The sequence below is a fragment of the Physeter macrocephalus genome, chromosome 8 (assembly GCF_002837175.3).
Source record: "Physeter macrocephalus isolate SW-GA chromosome 8, ASM283717v5, whole genome shotgun sequence".
Classification (NCBI taxonomy): Eukaryota; Metazoa; Chordata; class Mammalia; order Artiodactyla; family Physeteridae; genus Physeter; species Physeter macrocephalus.
The window spans coordinates 131,914,931-131,938,699 of NC_041221.1; the positions used below are offsets into that span (position 1 = coordinate 131,914,931).

General features: G+C 50.4%; 1 protein-coding gene across 4 annotated transcripts in view; it reads right to left on the reverse strand.

Annotated features, from left to right (window-relative positions):
* Positions 1–3,951: 3,951 nt before the first annotated feature.
* MACROH2A1 (macroH2A.1 histone) overlaps positions 3,952–23,769 on the reverse strand; it is an 80,143-nt gene continuing 60,325 nt past the window's right edge. For 2 of the 4 annotated variants that reach the window (XM_024125231.2, XM_024125225.3), the window contains exons 6-9: positions 23,622–23,721; positions 16,844–16,933; positions 13,912–14,086; positions 3,952–4,727 (exon numbers count right to left, since the gene is read on the reverse strand). In XM_024125231.2, the coding sequence (XP_023980999.1) occupies positions 4,562–4,727; positions 13,912–14,086; positions 16,844–16,933; positions 23,622–23,721 (531 nt within the window). In that variant the 3' untranslated portion in view covers positions 3,952–4,561. Of the gene's footprint in view, positions 4,728–13,911; positions 14,087–16,843; positions 16,934–21,754; positions 21,846–23,621; positions 23,722–23,769 lie in introns of all 4 variants that reach the window. The other 2 variants (XM_024125247.2, XM_024125241.1) reach the window with 1 other exon arrangement.

Sequence of the window (23,769 nt, forward strand, 5' to 3'; positions counted from 1 at the left end):
CTCCCTCCCCTCCCCTTGCCCCTCCCTCCCCTCCCCTTCCCCTCCCCTTCCCCTTTTCTCTTCTCTTTTCTTGCTTCTTGCCCCCTTTTCTCTGTCAGGGCTAACTGTAGCTGCAACCAAACAGAGCCACCTGACCCTGAACGGGAAGGAGGAATTCTGTCAGATAAACACATCCACAGATGGACAGCTCCACATGCCAGGGGCAGGGCTGGGGGTAGAGCCAGGGCTGACAGGGCTGCCTGGCTGCAAGTGGGGTGCAGCCCTGGGCTTCCCAGCACAGGGACACAGCGAGCTTCCCCGGCTGGGGCCGAGATGCCTGTGCCCCACCCTGCTACTTGTCACCTATCACCTTGCTCTCTTGGCCTAGAAGATTCCAGCCTTTCCCACAAAGTCTGGCTCTAGGTTATCTGCTCCAAGAAAGGCTCCCTGAGCACTCTCAGAGTGCCCATGGGTGCAGCTCCCCACACTGAGCCCCTGCCAATATAGCAGCTGAGTCTGTGGGTCACCCACTCTGCTGGACAGAAGCAGTGTCTCACCTGCCTTTGCAAGAGGCCCTGATCTGAGGCTTCATTCATAGTAAGCACCCAATAAGTCCTTTCTCGGCCACTGGATTGCTTTAAGTACACGTTTCTATCCGCCTGTCATCCAACAGGTTCTGTGTAGGCCCCGAGGGCCAGCTGCACAGGACCTGTCAGTGAATAGGCAAGAAGCCCTGCCTCACTGGAGCAAAATTTGTGGGTACATACCAAAGGAGAGGTCAGTCCCAGGGGGAGAAGGGCAGGAGCTCTATTTGTAGAGTCAGACAGCTGGGTTCAAACCCCATTCCACCACTGATAGCTGGGTGACCTTTCTAATCTGTAAAATAGGGATAGTATGGTTAACCTCATAGGGTTGTCACAAGAAGTAGATGAAATGATGGATGTAGAGTACCTGTGTACACGTACGCATGCGCCTGTGTGCACACAGACGCCGCGCACACACACGCACACACACACACAGACACACAGTAGTTATTATTGTCAGTGTGGTCCCAGTTGGAGCCATGGCGCTGTGTTTGATCTCAGATGTCATTTAAGGGAGCTCATGAGGCACGCTGACGAAATCGTCTGGATTTTTCAGGGCAGAGCCCAGTTGCTGAGGGCAAAGATTGATCCTCAGAAATATGCGGGAAGGGGTGTTTCTGCCGCTGCCACCATCACAGGCTGCATTGCAGGCTGCGCGGCCCCGGAAGAGTGCCTCCGCTCCACAGCCCTCACTGCAAGCCTGCCTCTGACACAGCTCAAGGCAAAGGGGAGGGCGGGACAGCCGTTACCTCTCCAGAACCTGCAGTTTTCCCCCTTCACAGAATAATTTCACTTCTGGTAAATGTTACTAACTGCAAACTTGTCTTCATTTGAGGTATGTGTATATTTCAAGTGGTTCCTTGCAGTTATACCTTTTTTTTTTTTTTTAAAGTAATGAGCTGTTTTCTTTCTTCCCTGAAAACATGAGGCTGACATCAGAGACCAATTTTTGATCCCAGTTTTAAAAACAGACTGGGTGGTTTAGAGATGGTGGGGCTCCCAGGCCAGGGGTTGGCTCCCTTTCCCTCAGTTTCATTGGAAACAATTTCTTCAGTGAGCCCACATCTCAGGGGCACAGCGCACTCTGGATTATTGAAAGTTTAACAACATTTAGCTGATTATGGTAAATAATTCACGCAAATCCTGACAAATGCAATCTATTCTTTTGTGCAAACTCAAGGAAGAGCAGAAACCTGCTGCCCTTTCCTCTCTTGACTTCCCAATCCTTTTAGCGACATCTAGTGGACAATCTCCACTAAACACAGGATTGGCTTCTAAGGTGTTCCTTCTCCAGAGTGAAGGAAATGAACGCCATTTACCTAGAAGCCATTTAAACCTCCGTTCCGTCTGTGTTTCGGTTTCTGAGTTGGAAATGGCACCAAGGCCAAATGGACTCTCTTTGTTGCTGATTAGAGTGTGCTGTCTGGGGCCCTATCACGGTGGTCGGCATTTCTGTATTTGAATCTGGTTGTCACATTAGCAGTGTGATCACAAGTTACTCAATCTCTGGCAGCCTCGGTGTTCTCACCTGTAAAATGGCTCTAACAAAAGGACCCTACCATACCGGGTTATCACAGGACAGAATGAATGGTACCCACAAGAGACTCAACACAGTGCCAGGCACACAATAAATAATCAGTATCACGAACTCACAGTAACCACAGTGTACTTCTCATCACCCTACATGCTGCAGACTCCACCTGCAGAAACAACGCCCTTGGGTGAATAGCTACTCGGTATGGTTTGTCCAGGCAGACAGTTTATTTATGTCTGCCAGGCAGATATTATTTATGGAGTGATATTTTTAAGATGCATCTTCCTTTTCTTCTCATTGTTTTTGTTTTTATTTTCATATTGGAGTATATAGTTGGCTTACAATGTTCAGGTGTACAGCAAAGTGATTCAGTTATACATATACACGTATCTATTCTTTTTCAGATTCTTTTCCCATTTAGATTATTAGAGAATACTGAGTATAGTTCCCTGTTCTATACAGGAGGTCCTTTTTGATTACCTATTTTATATATAGTAGTGTGTATATGTTAATCCCAAGATGCATCTTCTTGAAAAGACAATGATAAACTTTCTCTTTTTGCCAAAATCTAATCAATAAGTAGGAATATGTCATCTATACCCAGTAAAGATCTTGGGGAAAAAATGTAAAAGTTTTAATAACACCTTACGTTTAGAAAAAATTTGAAAAATCTTTCAGGTTTGAGTGAGAAAGTAGTTGCTTTTCAACTGAAAAGATTGGTTGTGTGATGGCTTAGTAATTCTATTTTGATTTCATTAAGCACAGTTTGGAAAGGAAAAACGATCCTTTACATTCATCCATGATGTGCAGTGTGCTGCGTATTTCCTCCTGGGTAAAGTCTGCTTTAGAATCAGGCATGTTTCTTTTTAAAGCGACAAGCGCAGTCTTCTGTGCATTTTAGGCAAATTTAGATTAAGGTGAAAGTACCTTCTAAAGCAAATACTGTCTGTCTGTGTTCTTGCTAACAAGTTTAATTTTTGTCTATTTTTGGCTGCGTTGGGTCTTTGTTGCCACGCGGGGTTTCTCTAGTTGCAGCAAGCGGGCTACTCTTCGTTGCGGTGCGTGCATTTCTCATTGTGGTGGCTTCTCTTGTTGTGGAGCACGGGCTCTAGGGCACGTGGGCTTCGGTAGTTGTGGCACACGGGCTCAGTAGTTGTAGTTCACGGGCTCTAGAGCGCAGGCTCAGTAGTTGTGGCACACGGGCTTAGTTGCTCCACGGCATGTGAGATCTTCCCGGACCAGGGATCGAACCCCTGTCCCCTGCGTTGGCAGGCGGATTCTTAACCGCTGCACCACCAGGGAAATCCTTGCTAACAAGTTTAGGTAACCAGAGTTAAGCTACTCTGGTGCAGCTGGGATCATCCCTAAACACCCACAGCTGCAAGAAGGCATGTAAAGGTGACAGCATGTCTTAGGGGCCTTGGTGGTGGCACCTTGCCTTTGGAAAACTCCTGGCAACAGGGGCCTCATCCTGTAGGAACAATAGGCCCAACAAAGCCCCAGCAGAGGGCTCAAGGCTTCTGTAGCTCCATCTGGCAAGTGGCCCAGGAGCTCTGGGTCCAGCCATGAGCCAGAGAGATCGTTGGGAGGGGGCAGATAGCAGGAGAGAGCTGGGCTAGAGATCTGGGCTGGAGTACCAGCCGCCCACTTGCCACCCACATGGCTTTTGGTACATCTGCTTCCTCATCCATGAAATGGGGATCAGGGCCTGAAGATGCTCTCCCCACCCCAGGGGTGCAATGGCCACTGTGGTGCTTCCTGGGGGTGGGCTGCCCCACCCAAGGTGCCCTATCCTGTGACGAGAGAAACCGACTTAGGACTCAAGGGCACAATAACTTGGAACACACCAGTCACAACAGTTTTACATTTTACTAAATCAATTCACACGAATTCCAAATTGCAAATATAATTAAGGACAACAGATTCTGTTCTGCCTTTTAAATCTTTCATTTTCAAATCCATCATTAAGACAAAAAGTAAACAAAAATTAAGTCTGCTGCAAATTCATGATTTTTCTTCTTGAGGGGGAAAAAAAGGAACATTATAGTAAAAAGAATGCCACTGGGTGTACAATAAAGCACCACAACACACGGTTACAAAACGGGCTTCCTGGACTCTGCCCCACGTAGAAGACACTGCTCTCCCCGCTGCTCTGCGTCAAGCAGGATTTCATTAAAATAAAACTATAAAATCTCCTAGGTTACACTAAAGTCAGACACGGTCTGGAACACAGTGCTTAACAACAGTAATGTCAACTATCAGTGCTAACGTAAAAACATTTTAGAAGGTCAAAAACAATTAAACTGGAAACCAAAACCTTATTTTCCCTAGATGAGCAAAACTGAAAAAACTGAAAGGGTTCCCGCCTCCTACTAGGAGTGGAGGGAATCTTTTTTTTTCTTCTTTTCTTTCTTTCAAATTGGAGGCGGGGGCACGGTGCGGGCTGGTTCTGCAGTTCCTCAGCCTAGTTGGCGTCCAGCTTGGCCATTTCCTGCACGTAGATGCCTATACTCTCGCTGTCAAAAAGCACAAAATACACCGTTTTGATGGAAGAGGACATTGTTGACACGAAGTAACTGGAGATGGCCTTCAGGATCAGCTGAGCTGCCGTCTGCTTCGGAAAGCCATTCCTGCAGGAGAGAGAACGACGGCTCAGCAACTAGGGGGCCATGGCGGCCACAGGCCCCCCTCCCCGGCCACCTCCTCCCTCCGGGAGCCCCTCGAGGCCCTCTGTGCTGCAGTGACCTCATGTTGGGTCAGGGTCCACAAGTGGTACTCGACCTCTGGCTGCTTGTACACAGGCGTGAGACAGCCCAGTGCCACCAGACAGGGGAAGAATGAGTAGACAGAGAACTATGACCCGCAGGAGAACGTGCTGTGCTCTGAGAGGCAGCATGCCAGCAAGGCGACAGAATCTGTGTTTGGCGGCGTGTGGGCTGAGTGTAGTCTCCCGCAGGCAGTGTGAGCGCCTACGGTTCTCTTCCCAACATCACGGGGACTAGCATGGGGCTTGAGAGACAGCCCAGGCTCCCAAAGGCCCCCTGGGGGCCTCAGCCTCAGGGATGGCTGGAGGCTGGAGCTTCTCCAGGAAGCACGAGCCTCCATCCATGGAAGTAGAGGGTTACATCCTTCACACTGGCCTTCAGATTTCATGGGCAGCAGGAATCCACCTCCCGGCACACACCAGCTTGGACACTCCATAGGCCCAGGCCTCGGGGAGCTGCGTGCAGGGAACGACCCTGGGACAAGTAGGCTCTTCATCTCAAGGGACAGCATCCCAGTCTCCAAGCCAAACTGGTGTGAATTCCCATACAATTCCATTTAAAGTAAACGTCACGTGGCGATTCTGGAGGCAGGGGCTCAGAACTCAGGCAAGAATCTGAAAGCAGGACTAGAAGGACGGGCGCTCCTTGCTCTGTGTGTGCTGGGGTTGTTCCTGGTCAACGCTGCAGGTGCAGGAGGACCCAGGAGGAGCATGGCAGGAATGTGTCAACTTGCCTAGTCTGGGGGGAAATAACGTGGACTTGGGAGCCAGTGGCCCTGGATTCAAATCCCTACTGACCCCGGTTTACAGTCCAGGATACTGAGGGTGAGAGTGAGGGGCTGGTCTCCATGGGGGTTTCTTTGCTCCTAAGCAGATCTAGTCTTCAGTGTGCCCTGAGTCTGCGGGTCCAGTGGCGTCCGAAGTGCTGGGTCAACCTGCCAGTTTCGGCCAGGGCTTTCCTTCGGATGGGGTCCCTGCTGCCAGGTGAGAGGTTTTCAAATGTGTCAGGTGCGGGATTTCTCCTAGGCTCACTCGCTAAGTGCCATGAATTGTGGACCACCTCAGCGGCTTCTTTTGGAGGGTCACACTTATTCTATTGTCAGCACTCAGGGCTTTTCAGAGCCTTTCAGAGCCAAGGAGAAAACCATTCTTGTTTTTGATCAAACAGGGCTTCACCCAGCTTGACAATGGACCCCTAGCAACTCGTGGATGCTTTAGAAGTGAAGTTCCTTTTTAGAGGACAATGGTGTCACCCCAGGCCCGTTCCCAGCCTGTGCAGAGGAGCCTGCAGGCAGTAGTAGGGTGTGACCTAGAGTCGGGGCCCCTCACGTGCAGGTGCCTCCCCTACTCCCAGGCACAAGGCACTCCTGCCTGGCAGCCAGCACACATGAGCCTGCGAACCAGACCCGGGTCGGAGTCTGAGAGAGAGCTGCAGGGGCGTTCCGGCCAGGACAGGGCTGCCAGACAGGCGGCTTCCTCCTGAGGAGACCCTGGGGCTCCGTCCACCAGCAGAGCTGGGGTGACCAAAAGGCGGGCTGGGATGGAGGGTGGTGGGAAGAGGGGCTGTGCTGGAAGTGGGGAGGGTGGGGACCCCGCATGGCAGGTGACACCCCTCGCACGCATCCCCACTTGGGGCCTGCAGGCTCAGTCTGGGAAGAAGCTGTCCTCACAACACCTGGCTCGGCTGCCTTGAGTATTTTCACAGGAGTCAAGGAGCACAAAGGCTACACTGTCCGGAACAAGATACGCGCTGGATGGAGTGAACCCGACCTTCTGCTTTGAGGGCATCTCTCCCGTGAGTGTGCCGTGGGGCACCCAGCTCGCACTCTTATAGGGGCCACCCTTCCTCCGAGCAACCCTACTCCTGAGGCAGGGGCCAGGCCAGCCATGGCGGAGCGCAGGCACAGGGTCACCCGAATGAGGGCCCATTTTAAACATCTCACAAAGACCAAGTGTTTATTCTCCTGCTGTAAATACAGGAGCTGCCCTAAGGACTCGTTTCGGTCCTGGTGAGGAAAGCCTGAGGCGGCGGCATCCCCTGGGCAGACAGCCGGGAGTGGGCAGGGCTGCGAGGCTACGGCAGGACAGCGGGGCCCGGCCCGCCACTGGAAGCAGCCTGCGCTCAGGCCAGGGACTCCGAGGGCCCGCTGACCCAGGCAGAGCTCGGCCTGTGGGCATGACCTGGCTAGGCGGGGGCTGAGAGAACTGCGAGGAGTTGCCTCTGCACTGGAAGCCCGAGACCACGCTCCACCAGCGCCAGACTCCCCCACTAAAGGGTGCCCTCCTGCACGTCTCTGCCTTGCACCTGCACAGGTGAGCTGGGCCGAGGTGAGGGCCTGTGGAACGTCCCCGAAGAGCAAGCTGTCTGTTGTGTGGCCTGATGGTCACAGCCCATCTCCTCTGGTGTTTGCCCAGCCTGAGCAGACCCTGGCCAGGGCTTCGTTAGCTGCCCTTATGCCACCCTGTGGCCGCTCTGCCCGAGCTAGGGGAGATGTGGTGCGGTGCAGAGACACAGGGTGTGGCCGCAGGGCCTCCCTGGAGCACCCGCAGCAGGCCGGTCACTCCGCCTGTGCCCAGCGCTTTCTGACACAGACCTTCTCCCACAGCTTTCTATTCCTCTGCCTTGGACCCCTGAAAAGGGATGTGTGACTCTGACCGAAGGGACATCTGTTCCTGTTCCTCTACATCAACAGTTCTCAACATTAGCCTCTGTCAGGATTACGGAGGGCCGGCCAAAACGCAGGCTGCCAGGGTCCGCCCAGGAAATCAGATGAGGTGAGCCTAGGGACCATGCTTTGAGAATCACTGTTCTACATGCACTCAGGGTGGGCCCAAAGGTTAAGAACCTGCACTGGGAAGAAAGGTCGGGATCAAAGGTCACAGACCTGCAGCCCACGCCTGGATGCCCTACTGTTAAGGGAGCTTGGGCTGGTCTGGCCCTGTCCTTCAAGGTTGCTGTTGGGTGAACTGTGAATATGATTTGTTTCCAGGAAAACCTCTTGTTGACAAACCCATCCCTCTGTCTGAGGCACTCACAGCCTAAAGAAGAGACCCCGCCATGGGACTATGGCCACTCTGGACCACACAAACTTGCCAGGAAGGAATGGAAGAGGTGATGGCTTTCCTGACGTTTCCAGGTGGGTCCCAAAAATGTTTTCTAGTAGGCACAGTTAGAAGTATTTGTAATAAAATGGAATGTAGGAGTGGATGCTTTCACAAGCGTGCTCTACATGCAGAGGCCCTGCACCCTCAAAACAGGGGCAGCTGTGGCACACACAGTGGCCTGGAGCCACATGGGATTTGAGTCTGGGCCCTGTCTCTGTGCCTTGTTTCCCCACCTGGTGAAATGGGGTAGGTAATCAAGTATTTATTACCTGGGGAGGCTGTGTGCATCGAACAAAATACTGTACAGAGAGCCCTCAATCAACAGTGTCATCTCTAAAGCGGGTAGTCTAGAAGGGTCTTTTCTAAAGGCCCACACAGTGGAAAATGGCCTTCCTAACCCCACATCCCATGATAGCTGGGACTGGGTGACTGCTGCTATCTTTGCTGCTTCCCTGTGCTGACAAAGTCAGCATCAGGCCCCCAGAGGGCTGCTGCCCGGGTCTGCGATGTCCAGTTCTCTCGGAGGGCCGTGGGCCAGGACTGCTGGCACGCTGCGGTGTGGCAGGGGCTCCGTCGGGGTCCCCTGGTGCAGAACTGACCAGCTTGAGGAGAGATGCTTGCCTATGCATCTCACTCATCTTGTGGCTTCCTGGCTGGCTGGGTTCTTTTGTTGAATAACCACAGCCCTTCTGAACGGCCGTCCCTGCTTGGCCAGGTCTTTGTGCCTTCCTCCCCATCTCAGGCTTACTGCTTCTGTGACAGTCACTCTGTTCTACCGCTGTACTGTGTCTGCCTTCTGGATGAGACCAGATGGCACCTCCTCAAGGGGAATTAGAGCAAGGGCAGATAAGGGCTTCTGCACTCCAGTCAGATCCCAGTTTCAATCTTAGCAGCCCTCGGGAGCAGGTGCTCACCTCTCTTGGCATTAGTTTCCTCCACTGGAAAATAGGCACTGCTCGGTGATGGCAGTGACGACAGTGGTGGCGATGCAGACGCTGCTCCCCCTGAAAGATGGGTGCCCCTCCTATTCCCATTCGGCTCCTGACCCTGCCAGCTGTGCTCATGCCAAATGTCTTCAGTGCCTCTGTGGCCAAGCGCTTCCCACCCCACATGGAGTTTTATCTTAGACTTCGACCTTTTTTATTGCCTTGACCAGACTAAGAAGGTGTCTGAGCTTCCCCCTGAAGTCGCTCCAGCTGTGTCTGCAACAGCCTTTCCCAAGTGTCTTAGACCTCAGTTTCCCTGCCTGTTGCAAGGGGACCCCATGGGCTACCTCTGCCTGGTGCCCTCCTGGGTCACCTGCTCAGTGATGGCCGGGGGCTGTACACATTGGTTGCTTGTCCACTGTCCCATCTGATGGCAGAGACGTGGGTTCACAGGGCCACAACACAGAAGAGGATTTACTCCCTCCAGCTGTGCTGAGCCCCTCCTCGCATAGGGCATTGCCAAGCGTCCCTGCTCCTGGTGAGCTCAGCCTCCAGGGTGGGGCAGGGCAGACACAAAGGACTCCAGGCCAGGGGCTGTGCTGAGCAGGCTGATCAGGGACCCAGAGATTGCTGTGAGGAGAGGCTGTGTCCTGGGGGTTGGAAAGCCCAGATGGATTTTCTGGAGGAGAAAGACTAGGAGCCTGACCCTGAAGGCTAAATAGGAATTCAAGTAGATTCTAGATGGACTCTGCTTTTTTTTTTTTTTTTTTGCTGGACCAGGGCACCTGTCTAATTGTCTTGGTTGTTTTGGAGCTGGATAGGGCAGGGCGTCTTGGCAGCCTGGGTGACGTGGGCAAAATGTCTGTCACCCCATGTGGACCCTCCTCTGCTGGGATTAGGTTTCCCTCACACTGTGCTCCTGGGCCTTCCTGTGCTCTGTCTGGCTTTGAGTAACTGCCCAGCCAGAGACTACTCCATCCACAGGTAAAGGGCAGGCCATCAAGGTCCTGAGCTGAGAGCAGTGGGTTATAAGAAGGTGAAGCTAAAATTCAGAAGGGGATGGTGATGGGCCCAATGCCTCCAAAGCTAGAGAGAGGCCAGGGCAGCACAACCCAACAGAGGCCTCTTACCTTCTCTCACTCCAGGGCTCACATGTTTTGGGTTAATAAGTAATTCTCCCCAATTCAGTTTGTCTCTATCCTTTATATTTGTCTTCTGAGGCCCACACCGAGGGGGTAGGGAGGCTGACGGCTCTGCCTGGGCAGGTCAGGGAATTCCAAGAGGCGTTTCCAAGGTTCTCTAGAATCCACTCACACAGAGAGTGCAGAGGCAGTGGGGTGATCCTCTGGCAGGATGCTCGGAGGTGGGTCTGTTGACCAAAGGGGACAGGAGGCAGGGGTTCCATGTGCCTAATACCGAGAGCACTGAGGCCAAGGACCTCCGACCAAATTCTGGCTCTACCAAGTACAAGTACACGCTGTGTGACCTTTGGTGAGTGACTTGACCCCTCTAAGCTTCTGTTTCTTTGCCTTTGAGTGGAATTAATAGTGCTGCTCACTTTGCAGGGTTGCTGTGAGATACTGCAGATGAAGGGTTTAGCACAGTGCCTGGGACTCAATGAATACCCACAAGTGGTAGCTTCAAGAAAACAAACTGGCTTTCCTTTTAGGCTCATAAATCTAAGGAGAGTTTAATCAAAGCCCCAAACTAGCTATTCCCCAAGTACTGCCCCTCCGGAGAGGGGTCATCCCCTAATGTCAAACACAGCGGAGGGAGTGGGGTACCCATCAATATTGTGACCAGAATGCCCAAGGACAGGAGGTCCGGATGCCAGAGGTGGTTTCCCGAGGCCAGGGTTACACCCCGGGTCTCACTTGCCTCCAGTGGGCTTTAAGATTGGCCCCCAATCTTGGGGGCCGATGGGCTGGAGGAAGGGAGTGTAGGGCTGTGGTCGTCGTCCACATGCCCAAGATGCCGGGCCTCAGCTGAGAGAAAGTGATCCCACAGCTCTTTACCAACATGTTTTGCATTTATATTGTTTTAATTCCAACATGACTTTTATGCCAGAGACACTGGATGCCACAAACAAGCTGTTTTATTTCCCCTCCTAAACCCCACTGTGATTTACTGGCCAGCTCTGGTGTAATCCCATTCTTTGCTCATGAAAGAGAGGGCAGCTGTTTACATGGCTCTGTGGGGCAAGGTCTGCCCGACAGATGTGGGGCTGGGTGGCTATGCACATGTGCTTGACTTTGGCATTCCGCCCTCTTAAAAGCTTTCAACTGATTATTTTTTAAAACTTTTTTTACTCCGTGAAAAATGTAAATAAGTTTGTAGTAACAGATGCTCTTTTATGGGCATGACTTTTACGCTTCAATTAAAAATTTCCCACTAGTCATATGAAAAAGCATGAAATTATTACCCCCAATAAAGGCTCCTATTGCTTCTCTCCTCAGAAGTACCTTTCATCAGAGTAGATCAAAGTGCATCCGAAACACTAATTAACTGAGCCTCAGAACCGTCTGTGAGGAAGGGCAGTCCCTTAGCCTCACTAGCTGATAAGGCAGGCCAGGGACAGAGAGGGTGATTCATTTACCAAAGGTCACACAGCAGCGCACGCTGAAGAATAGAACTTCCATGGGAGGTGGGGGGCTGGGAAGGTGGGAGAAGCAGGAAGTTAGCTAATTATGCTCAGATCCAAAAGCACTTTGTAAAAAAAAAAAAAAAAAAAAAAAGGTCCTGAATTGACTCTGGGACTGAGTCAGGCACCTATACACCTCTCCACAGTTCCTGGGAAAGTTCAACCTGCTGGGTGCTTGCTGACCAGCTTATGAAGGATGCTCGTCTTTGCCAAGTGCTCTCAGAGCCGACTGAAAAAAGCTGTTAGATGCTCTAGCTCTGTCAGCTTTGCTTTCAACAGGCATTTAAATGGTATTGACTTTTAAAATGACGCTCAACAGATGCTTTTGGCAGAAGCGAGCAGAATGAAGATGTATGGTGACGGGCAACATAGATGGCAGTCCAGAACAACAATCGTGTCAGCTCTGGATGTCCCTGCAGAGCTCGGCACAGGGCGGAGTGAGCGTGGGCACGCGAGGCTAGGGGTCGTGTGGGTGTTCACCTGTCCTCTGCTCAGGGTCCCTCCCCCCACACCAGCTTCTTTGTGCTAGTAAGCCCCAGAAGAGAGCCCACTGTCAGTGCAGAGGACTGAGGAGCCCTCACACAAAGGAGCACCTGGTCTGGGAGGCCTCGGCTGCCCGGAACTGCAGGGCCAGGGCCAAGGCCAAGGAGGGGAAGAGAGGGGAGGTGCGGCGCCCATAGCTCACCTCCAGGAGGGACTGCAGAGGAATGCTCCTTCTGTTCCAGATGGAGGCAGGCAGGGACAGAGGCTCCAGAGGAAGATCTTTTCCCATATCAGGTCCTCTGGTGGGTCCACCAGTCACGTGTGACTGCCGTGGCCCACAGGAAGCCCTGGGGCACAGTGCCTGTCTGCCTGTAAGCAAGCCCTTCTGGGTACAGCGACTAAGCTCTGCTTGAGCAGATGTGACAGGAATTCCGCCCCGGACTAGCTCTGTCACTGGCACTTGGGGTGTGGGACACTCAGCGATGGCACTGTTCAGGGAAGCAGAATTACAAGGCCTGCCCAAGATAAAAACAGCAAAATCCACTCTCTGTCCTCCTCATGGGTTTGGAAGAGAAGTGCTTTGAGAAGAGCTTCTATACTCACACAGAACAGTGCTGAGGACTGTGACCCAGGCTCGCCCAGGAGGACGGCGCAGCCTGCGGTGTCACGGGACATCAGTGTGCTGGGCCCTGTGTTGCCACTGCACAGCCCGCCTTCCTCGGGTACTGGGAGGGACTGATGGCAGAGACCCTGGAAGGCTCCCGATCTGCATGGGAAGCCCCAGGGATGACACAGAGTCCGGGGCTGTGGCAGCTCTGAAGGTCAGTTTCCCTTTGCTTCCGTGCCCCATCCAGATGGCGAGCCTTCCAGAGGCTTGCTGCTCAGACCCTTGGTAGGGAGGACCGTGGAGATGTGACAGGCAGTGAGACACAGCCTCAGAGGCAGCCCTCATATCTTCATCGTGGCAGAGAGTTCTCAAAGCATGCTCCCTTCGGAGAGCTCCTTTAATTTCCGAGCAGTCCTGAGATGCTGCGTGGGAGGACGATCACATCTATTGTACAGAGTAGGGGGCTGACTCAGAGGGGGGGGTTAATTTGCATGCCATCACACAGCTGGTTAGCCAGGCCCGAGCCTAGGGCTGCTATGACAGGCAGGACCTGATGGGCTGTGTGCTGGCATCTGGGGGTGCACCACCCAGGAGCGGGTGTGGTTGGGGGTTGTGGCTGAATCCTGCCTGCCTCATCAGCGGCTCAAGGACTACGCCCTTCCAGTGCTGGCCCTCTGGGTTGTGTGTCTGTCTTAGGGGCAGCTGTGCTGCTCCCCACACCTCTGTGAGTGTCCCGGGGGAGATTTCCGGGCTGGGAGGTGGGAGAGGCCCAGCCCTATTTCACTCTCACGTATCTGCCCACTCAGATCCACCTCATCAGCGGGGCAGTGAGACACAGGGAGAGTACGCAGGTTTGGGGGAGGTGGAGGATGCTTGGGAATACAAAGATAAGGGGCAGAGGGCTGTGCCCAGAGGATGCTGGGGTTCGGGGACAGAACTGTAACACAGCTATATGGGGTGGGCCTGGGAGGGGCTCTCCCGCTCAGTATCCCTGCATTCACGCCTCCCCACCCACCTAAGGTCTTAGTGTCCCCTTCAAGGGTCACCTTCCGTGATGACATCTGCTGTCACGGCTCAAGTCTGATTCTCTCCTCAGGCTTCCTGTCTCCCTACATCTCTTCAACTGTCCCTCACAATTACTTAATGTCTATGTTCTTCCCGATTTTGAGCTTCCGGTCTCCTCAACAAAGGCAAGTGCTTGAAAGTAGCCTCAGCCGACCATGCGCACAGTCAGAGCTCCCTGCAAGCATGGGCCACATACGCAGGGGGACAGGCCGTGGGCCCTTACCTGCCGCTGCCGATGGATGGAAAGGCGATGGACTTCAGCTTCTTGTCATCCGCCAGAGCCAAGCAGTTCTTCACTGTCTTTTCCAGAAGTTCCTCACACTTGTCTGCACCCCAGACGGGACTGTTACAGTGGATCACAAACTTGGCAGGCAGGCCATGGCCTGCGCTGACAGCGGCTGGAGGGGACGAGACAGAAGCAGTGAGCTGGGTCCCCCTGCAAAGCACGCACGCTTTGGTGCCGAGCCCAGGCCGGCTCTCCAGCTCCAGCACGTCTTCCCGGGCCCCCCGACCACCTGGTCCAGGAGGGCTGCAGCTGCCTGCTGCCTTGTGATTCCCACGGAAGCTCGAGCTGGAAACTGCTTGTCCTGCAGTTGCTTCCCTCGGTGGCGGGGCGGGGGAAGGCCAAGCCAACCCCCAGCCCTGGAAAGTTGGCGTTAGGACGCATGGCCACCAGGAACTTTAGCCAAGGTCACAGTAAACCCTCTCCCTACCCTCCCAGAAGGCCGAACCTTAACCATCTAACTTGACCAAATGTGTCAGAATGTTTGTAGCCTCCAATTAATTGCCTTTTGCGGGGGGGTCTCCAACAGCCCTTTCCTCAAGTGGATTCATGTGCATTTAATTATGATGTATCTCTATCTATAAATCTCTCAGACACAGTTTGGAATAAAAACCTCCTGGGAAAGTAACCCAAATAGCATGTCTGCTGCCCTGTTCTCCCTAAGTGATCCTGTTAGTTTTGACAGAATTAATTGAACAGTGTTTTTAGGATGGAACTATTTTCCTCTCCTAGAAGAGGAGCCTTTTTCCAACTACAGATCTCCACAGCAGACCTGCCTTTCCAGATTTGTTCTCATTCTCTGCTTCTTGTCAGATCTGAAGACACTGGTCTTTCTTGGGTCTGCTCCTACCAGGAAATATATAACAGGCCGGCCCACGTCTCCCAGAGCATGTTCCAGGATTCCTGTCCCAAAAGTTGCAATGCAAAGAAGGTGGTTCTGGAACCAATGGGTCTGGTGAGTGCTGCCTGGTAGACTTCTATACAGGAGCACACTAACGTCTCCACCCACTGCTCCAGCAAGACACCCAAACTTTTTTGACCAAAAGTGTTTTCTAAACCCACTTTGTGAAGAACACCATCAGCGCTTTCCAAGGGGTCTGGGTTGTTTATGGGTATGGTATGTTGCTAGCCGAACCTGGAGAAGAGTGATTTATGGGAAGTGTCTCATGCTGCAGTAGCAACTGCTCTGATCCCAGAGTCACAAGTCTGATTTTGAGTCCTGGCTCTGCTTGCTGACTGGTTCAAGAACTGTGGGCTTGAGATTGGGGGGCTTAATTCACCTGCATGTCCACGTGAGAAGTAACTAACTGCTAAACTATGCGTTCAAAAGACAAGAAATGTGTTAGCAGTGATTATCTTTGGATTTGAGTCCTGGCTCTGCTTGCTGACTGGTTCAAGAACTGTGGGCTTGAGATTGGGGGGCTTAATTCACCTGCATGTCCACGTGAGAAGTAACTGCTAAACTATGCGTTCAAAAGAAAGACAAGAAATGTGTTAGCAGTGATTATCTTTGGACAGCGGAACAGGGATATGTTTTATTATTTCCTTTATACTTAAAAAATATTTTATAACATTTTCTAAAATAGATCTTAAAATCAAGAACGAAATGTGTTCTTGTTTTTGAAAAGGGCAAACATATCTTTAGCTGTGCTAAGTCTAACGCGTTTGTACCAGCTGTGGTTCCGGTGTCACCAGCTAAGTTCAGTGTGTGGCAGCATCAGGGCCACCTCTTATCACACCTCCTGCTGAGGGTCACCAAATGGGCTTTAACTGGAGTACCAACAGGAAGGACCCTGGGCTGGCACAGAGAGGTGCCAGTAAGGGGCTGAGGAAAGGCCAGGAGCCCCTGGCTGGGTAGTTTATGCTGTGTGTGTCCTCCCTGTTCAGTGTGGGCGGCTCCAGGGGGGAACTGCCTGGAAGAGCTCGGTAATTGTGCCCCCACCAACTCTCTGCAATGCCATGCCATGCCCTTGGCAGGCAAAACAGAACTGGCAGAGCAGAGGTCAAAGGCAATGCCACCCTCTTATCCCCACCAGGACCCATGACTAGCCCAGGATGGGAGGTCGTGCATAGTCCCTGGGGAAAGAGAGGTAAGGCCTGGGGTACCCTCAGAGAAGGCTGTGTGGCTGTCACATAGTAACTGTTGATGCCCATATTAAGATTCATTTTAAAAACAAACAGGATTTGAAAGACAGAATTGGGAACCATCTAGTAAGAAGAGAAAACTGGAGCCCAAAGGGGAGGAAGGGAGTGGCCTGTCCTCACAGAGCTGGTGGGGTGAGCCAGCCTCACCCACTGTTCAGACTCCCAGGTGCTCGGGAAACCCTGTGTCCACCTAAAATCCCCAAATCCAGGCTGGCATCAGTGAGAAGTGCCCTGCCTCTAGTTCTTAGTGGTAAATTCTCCTCTCATCACATTTCAAGCCATCTTCTTACCCCTCTTATCAGGAAAGGTGTAATTGGCAAATGAGAGCTGTATATTTACATTTCTCCCAAGAAAAACACAGATGGCTGAATGAAAATGATTCATTTGCATCTCTCATCAGCAATTTTGCAGATGGCTCAGTATCCCTATCTATTCTTCGCAGCTCTTAGATTTGCCCAACTTGGCTTCTGTAACTGCTTAAAATTTGAGGGCTAGACATCAAACACTTACAAGCTATTTTAAGTAATGAAGAAAAAACTTGGAAAGGCAATTTCCACAACCCTTAAGTTCCCCTGACAATTTGTATGTGATAAAAGTCTAACAGGCTTTCTTCTGCCTCCGTCTCGGAGACAGCCATGCACCTCTGAATTCTAAGTCGTCCTGTAAAACGGTTTCCCTAAGGCAGCATGCACCACGCCCAGATCAGCACAGTGCCTCCCCACCTCACCTCCAGCTACTTCCAAGGGCCCGTTCTTTTTCCGGAGTTCCAGAACAGCTTCCACAAACTCCTTGCCACCCTTCTTCTCCAGCGTGTTTCCTAGACAAGGACAGGGCGAGGTCAGATTGCCATCCTTGCGTCTCAGGGCACACACAGACACTTAGCATGTCAGGTGATTACATACTAAAAATGATCTGACTGGCTAAATTTCCAGACAGCTGCAAGACAGGAACAAAGCCCTGGCTGAGTCAGAAAAGTGAAGTTTTGAAGAGATTCACCATCGGCCAGTTACCACTCTGCATTGCTGGTCACCGAGCTATCTTTGCTGCCTCTTATCTGGGGGTGACTCGGGGTGATCCTGGACATGCCAGAGATGCGAGTGAGATGGGAGACGCCTGTTCTCTGCAAGCACGCCTGGTCCTGCATGCTTTCCATCAGCGTGAGAAACCAGATGGTGCCGGCTTCCAAGGCTGATGCCTCCCCCTGGATTTTTTCTTCTCTGTCTCTGGGGAGAAGCCCCAAATAAGGAGGTTTTAGAAGAAGCATACCATGCTTCCATCAGCAGCTAGCTCTCCTCTTGGCGGCAGGCCCAGAAGAAAGCATTCAGACTTGGCCACCTTTGGGCCAGCATTATTACCATGCTTAGTTCCTATTTTGCAGCTTTGGTGTCATATGTGAATACAAAAAAAAAAAAAATGGCCTCAGACAGTATTTCCTTAATCACACAAATGATTCAGAATCGTTTTAGGTAAAGGAGAGCAACATCAGAAACAGAGCTTAAAGATGAACTTGTACGCTTAAAGAAGGATGACTACGTGTTCAGGACCAGATTAAAAAAAAAAAAATCAAATGGAGGCAGAGAGCAATTCTTCTTGAATTAGGGTACTTGGTAAGTAATCAATTCTTGCTATGAAAGCCAAGTTCCCAAATAAGATTACCAACACCTATAAGGTCTGTGGGTTAAATGTCTCACGTGGGACAGCAAGCAGCAGTCAAAATCGTCCTTGTAAGTTTGGCCAGAATGGGGTCTTAGTCTTCCATAAGCTCTGCTTCCTCAGTTGTGCACATTTTAAAGTACATTCCTCACAAGAGGATAAAATACTCCCCTTAAGATTCACCATTTGTCTTGGAAAATTCAAGGTGCCCTTGGCACATTCTGGTATGGGTCAGTGAGGGTGCACTGGGATGCACCAGCCCAGATTCTCTTTGGATTCACCCTGGAATGACCAGGTCTGATTATCTCAGAGAAACCTGCCTCATTTGCATGTTGTTCTGGTGGGGTGACCTAACCCCAGGAAGTGCCTAGAGGGAAAAGCAGACAGCCTGGGCACTGTCACAGATAAGACGGCACAGGGCTAATGGCAGGCACTGCCTATAAGCCACCCCACTCTAGGAAGTCTGGTGGCCTGAATGAACGTGAGCAGCAGGCCATCACCCACAAGGAGCTCTCGGCTAAGAGAAGGCCTGACTTTCAGACAGAGATTAACTTGGGATCCCTAAGGTGGGATCCAGCGTCCCTCCTCATTAGCCCAGACTGCCCACAAGCCTTCACCTGTCTTGGAAAGCAGTGAAGTAGGCTTTAAATGGCAGAGGTGTCCAGAGGGAAAACACATCTGCTTCAGAGGTTTTTACCGGCAGTGGTGGCAGCCTCTGCGTGTTTCTGACAAAGTTCAGCATCAGAGACAGTGGCCAAATGGGCTTAAGGGAGCAGGCTTGGGCCTCGTGGCTCAACTCCACCCACCAGGAAGTGGAGAGTTTGAGGGTACAACCCAGGTGAATGAGGCCCAATTACAGGTTCACCCGAAATATCCATGCAACCGAGAAAAATGTATCTGAAGTCTGAATCCGCTGGATCCCAGATGCTGCTGCCCAGCTGTACCTGGTCTGGCCTTCCCTCCTCACCCATCCTCCAGCTGAAGGATGGATACAAACATGCTCCAGGCAGGACTATTTCAAGGTTCACATTCTCTATCCTATCTACTCTTTAGGAGAAATGAGAAATTTGGAAGGTAAAGTAAAATCAGTGTTGTATTAATACTACCAACTCCTTTCTGAAATAGAAAAATATTAAGAAAATGGGCTGATTTATAATTAAAGGTGTTTTATCTTAGGAAGAGTGTTTACTTTAAAATTTTTACTTATAATTAAATCTTGCTTTAATTAGAAGTGAAATTTGTACGTTAAATTACACTTAATGCATTTCCCAAACTTAAAAATTGAACCCTAGATTGCAGGCAATCAACCCGGTCAGGACTTGACTCCTACACACACATATGTATGCACATGTTCATGTAGACACACGTGTACTTTTTAACAAGAAACAGGCCCATTTCAACTGTATTGTCAACACTCTGAATGTAAGACTCTTGCTTTTTAGGCTTAACTTCAGGGTTAATCATAAGGCAATTGGCTTATTTGCCCCCAAGCATAAACATGTGTTACTCCCATGAGAACAAGAGCATTATTTCATGCTTAGAAAGCAGGCATAAGTATCAGTGTTCAAACCAGCCTAAGCGAAAATTTAGGCTTGGACAAACGTCAGGCTCAGCCTGTGGTCTATTTCACTGTTAGAAAGAACTTTCGATGGGTAAAAGTTAATCACTGGGGCTAAGCATTCCTGCACTCGCATTCCTTCTTCCAGCAGTCTCGGGACTCAGGGATTCACACCAAGTGTGAGAAGTGGAGTGATTACATCCTCGCTTCCTCTTTTCCCCTCTCACACATCAAAGTGGGAACTGGAACCAATTGAGACCATGTGTGAATCTGGTTGATCATTGTTTTGGTATTGCAAGAGATCTGGGTTCAGTACTAGTTTGGAATGGTTCGCTGAGAAAAAGCACTGAGGTGGGCTTTGGAAGACCTGGGTTCTGGTCCTGGCACCATCTTTCCTCCTTGGCCAGTCAGGTTGTCTGGACCTGCTGTGACAGTGTCCATGAGTGATGTACGATATAACCTTGGCCGAGCTCTCGGACCCGGGTTACTTACATGTCACCAAGGCTACTCATGCCTAACCTGTGCATATGAGTGGGTTAAGGGCAAGCACGTCAGAGAGAAAAGCACTAGCACTGTCATTATTCCAAGGAGACCGGTTCCATTCATGGTTTAGGAAGGACTGGACTCTTCTGGGGGCGGGGGGGGGGGGAACGACAGTTGGCTCTGCATGTTACCCCATCTGGCCCCCCGCCAGCCTCAAAGCCTCCAGCTCCACCTCCTGGTGTGGCTAATACTGGGGAAACACTTTCACAGCCGCAGCAGACTGGCCCTTTCTTCCTCTCCCTGAGCCTGGGCGAGATTCTTTTGCCCAGCAAGTTTCACAATTTCCATCTCACCCAAAGTTCTGGATGGCAGGATGAACCTAGGCCTTAGTCACTCCTGGCTGAAAGATAAGCCCTCAGCTGTTCGTTTATTTCGTTTCCTCCAAATAAGTACTTCCCTCCCATCAAGTTTTCACTTGGTTAAGAAAGGAAGTATCTTTCTCTTAAGCTGCCTGACTTAGGAGCTCTTAAACTCCTCCAAAATCTTGGGAAAGGGGAGTTTATTTTAATTGCCTACAGCCTGATTTCATTTGGGCCTGGCAGGCTTGGCGAATCCTGACTTTCCATCCAGTTTGTCTTTCTATCCTTGTCCAAAATCCAAAATGCCCAGGAGAGCAATTAGCCCAAATCAAAGTGGCTGGGGCAGACTGTGAACAGCAGGCTTTGTGAGTGACACTGAACAGAGCTGGACAGCTACAGATTGCTAAGCTGTTGCACTTCCAGTGTCTGGGACACTCACGTGAATCCCAACAGCGTCATTCTGCAAGATGACTTCACTTTTGCCCTTACTAGAAATGTATCCATTCTCTTTGGAAGTTGGTGTTTGAATCTATACTCAGAATGCTGCTCTCAGGACCAGCACACCTACTGTAAAAATCATATACGCACCTGAGAGCAAGACCTTTACAAATAAGCACCTATCATGAACCAGGCATGAAGCAGGGTGCTTTGGTTACATGACTTAACATAATTCTCTTCATCACCATTATTTTACAGATAGGGAAAACCAAAGCATTGAGGAGTTACGTGACTTGCCCAGGCCCCATAGCCAGTAAATGGTAAGGTTAGGATGCAGGATCCTTCTACCTAGCTCCAAACCTGTACTTTTTTGCCATCACACCTGGATGCCTCCTCATTATAAAAGCCCCTCAACACATTCTTAAAGCAGGGCACTATCTATGTCCGTGCAGTGGGTCTGCAGTCACAGTACTTGGCACGCCACATGCTCTCTCTGCCTCACCCCACCCTCAGCTACTCAGTGCCAGAAGCCAACTGACCACGTGTGTCAGCTGCCGAGGAGAGGAAGGAGCTTTCTGGGTCTAGGAGAGTGTTTCTCAAGAGTGATCTAGGAACAGCACATCAGAATGAGGTGGCTTTCATACACATAAGGCCTGAGGACTCCCGAGAGTGGGAGAGTGTTCTAAAATTCCCCCCACGTGCATCTAAGGCTTGAAGGCCATCCTCAGGAATGAGCGTGCTTCTGACACAGACCCATGCATAGGCATTCCTGTGTGTCTGGTCCACGGGGGGCACAGAAGTGGTCCTGGATGCCACTCAGCCGATCTGTCTGCATCCCGCTTGCAGCTCAAATCACGTGTGAACCCAGTCTCCCACAAAGCTGTGCCTCAGGAAGCAGTGAAGAAATGTTGCTGAACCAGTTTCCAAACCAGAAGTGTGCCCATTTGTGAGCTGCAGGATGCAACCTGGCTGACAGTTAGCTGTAGTTCTCACATTCACAACCCGGGGACAGGAGACCTGGGGAAGGTCAGGACAGCTGGAAGTGTGAAATGAATGCAGCCCTGCATAGCTGTCAAAGGATCAAGCTGTCTGCGGCGGCTGACTGACCATGCACACACACACTCGGCAGCACCCAGCTAGGCATTACCTACTTCACCACCGGTGTAGAAGTCAGTGTTTGTCGGGTGAACGACAGCATCACTGTCGATCGAGGCAATGTCAGCCTGTACAACTTGCAACTATAACAGGTAAACAAATGTATATCAACTGTGTTGGACCGAGACCCACGCACAGGCACATTTACTAAGGCCCCAATGGCAGGGCTGGCCTACCTGGTCGATTCCAACATATGAGCCAAAAGGGCAATCAGTCCACGAAGTGTGCGCACATGTGGATGGGGGTGAGGAGAGGAGGAGGAGGAGGAGGAGGAGGAGGAATATCAAATGTGACATGTTTAAATTAAACATTTGAATGACAAGTCCAAAAAAAAGAGAAACAGACACATGAGATCATTTCCAAAGGTTAAAAGAAATAACAAAACAACGAATGCCCCACTTCACTTCGCAAAAACCTATAAGACCGGCACCCCACTGAGAAGGCTACTAAAACATGGCATCTGTTTTTTAAAAAACGTGGACTATCAGGCGAACCAAAACAACAAGTTTCTCCATTTTACCGGCAGTAGTCATCTTTTAGGGTTTGATTTTTATTCCCGTGATGCTCATCATTTTGTCTACCTTCGAGGGACATCTCTTGAAAACTGAGAAAACAGTATAGGTGTGCGCAGAGGAATGCCTTTATTTTTCCCCCTCGATGTGTAAAAATATTTTTCCAGCCTACCTCTTATTCTAATCAATCTCATTTTTATGTATTTTACATATAAAATATACTATGGATAGAGAGGATCCTAGTTTTTTCTAGCTTGTGGGGGTTTTTTTGTTTTTATTTTTTAAAAGAAAGTATCTGTTTAAGGCAGTTAGAAAACAAGTTCAAGCAGGGCATTTTTGAGTCCCAGTTCTCATGTCTTCAGCCCACTACTGTACCCAGTTTGTGTGGGTCGGGCCTGGGCTCTGGCATGAGCATCTCTCCCGGTAAGGAAATCTGCCATCTTACAAAGGTGGCCAAAGATGGGAACTAAAGATACACAAGTCATACCTAAGTCAGCATCAGGCACAAGGCTGCCTTGGTGGGCACCTGCTAGCCTGTTGCCCCTGCAAGGCTCACAGCTAAGGAGACAGGAGCCTTCACTGTGCCCTAAGCTGACAGTTCTTCTCCGTAAAGGTGAGGCCACGGAGTGGGACACCTGAGGGGTACCCCTCAGCTTGCCCTGAACTGTCCACCCTCCTGTGCAGGGAGATGCCATGGCTCTGGGGCAGTTTTCCTCTGGAAAAACTCACTCAGAAAGAGATATTGCCCTTCTTTTTAATATCATACACGAGCCAAATAATTCATGAAGGTGGCACTCAGTCATATACTGTTTTCAGTTGTAGAAGAAGTCGAAGTCACAGTAGGTGGTAAATTTGGGGGAAATCAATTTGCTGGTGGATTAGACAACTTAATAGTATACTGATGCAGCTTAATTGTCTCCCTTCTCAAGTATTGTCATGCTTTGTCATTTCTAATTAAGGCTTAAATGGAGAAACTATCATTTTGTAGTTACCTGAGATTTTTCAGTTCTTAAAAAAACAAAAAGAAAAAACAAAAAAAACACAGTTTTAAAAAATCCCCCCCGAGTAACCAGCAGTCAGTGTGATCATTATGGAAGAGAATTTAGATGGCAATATATTTATAATGAAGGGGAAAGCAGCCAATCGGGCTTAATAAAATATAATCAGATCATTCCCATTTGGAATGGCTTGAAGTAAGAAGACATTCAATGTCTACCCTCAAACATTAATCTTGGTTTTGGGAATTTGGTTTGACCATCTGAAGTTTGAGAAGATGAAGAGCCTAAATTCTGGGTTCCATAACTTTTCAACTGACAGCTGATGGTGCCAAACCCCATCCCCAATTACCTAGGTCATCTTTAAGGTCAATGTCAGCATTGGTAGGATTGATTATGGCCTCCACCTCAAAGCCGGCTAAATTACTGATTTCACTGTGAATAAGGTTCAGCTGAAAAGAAAAGCATGAGGTGGGAAATAACAGGACAGCTGGGAAGTC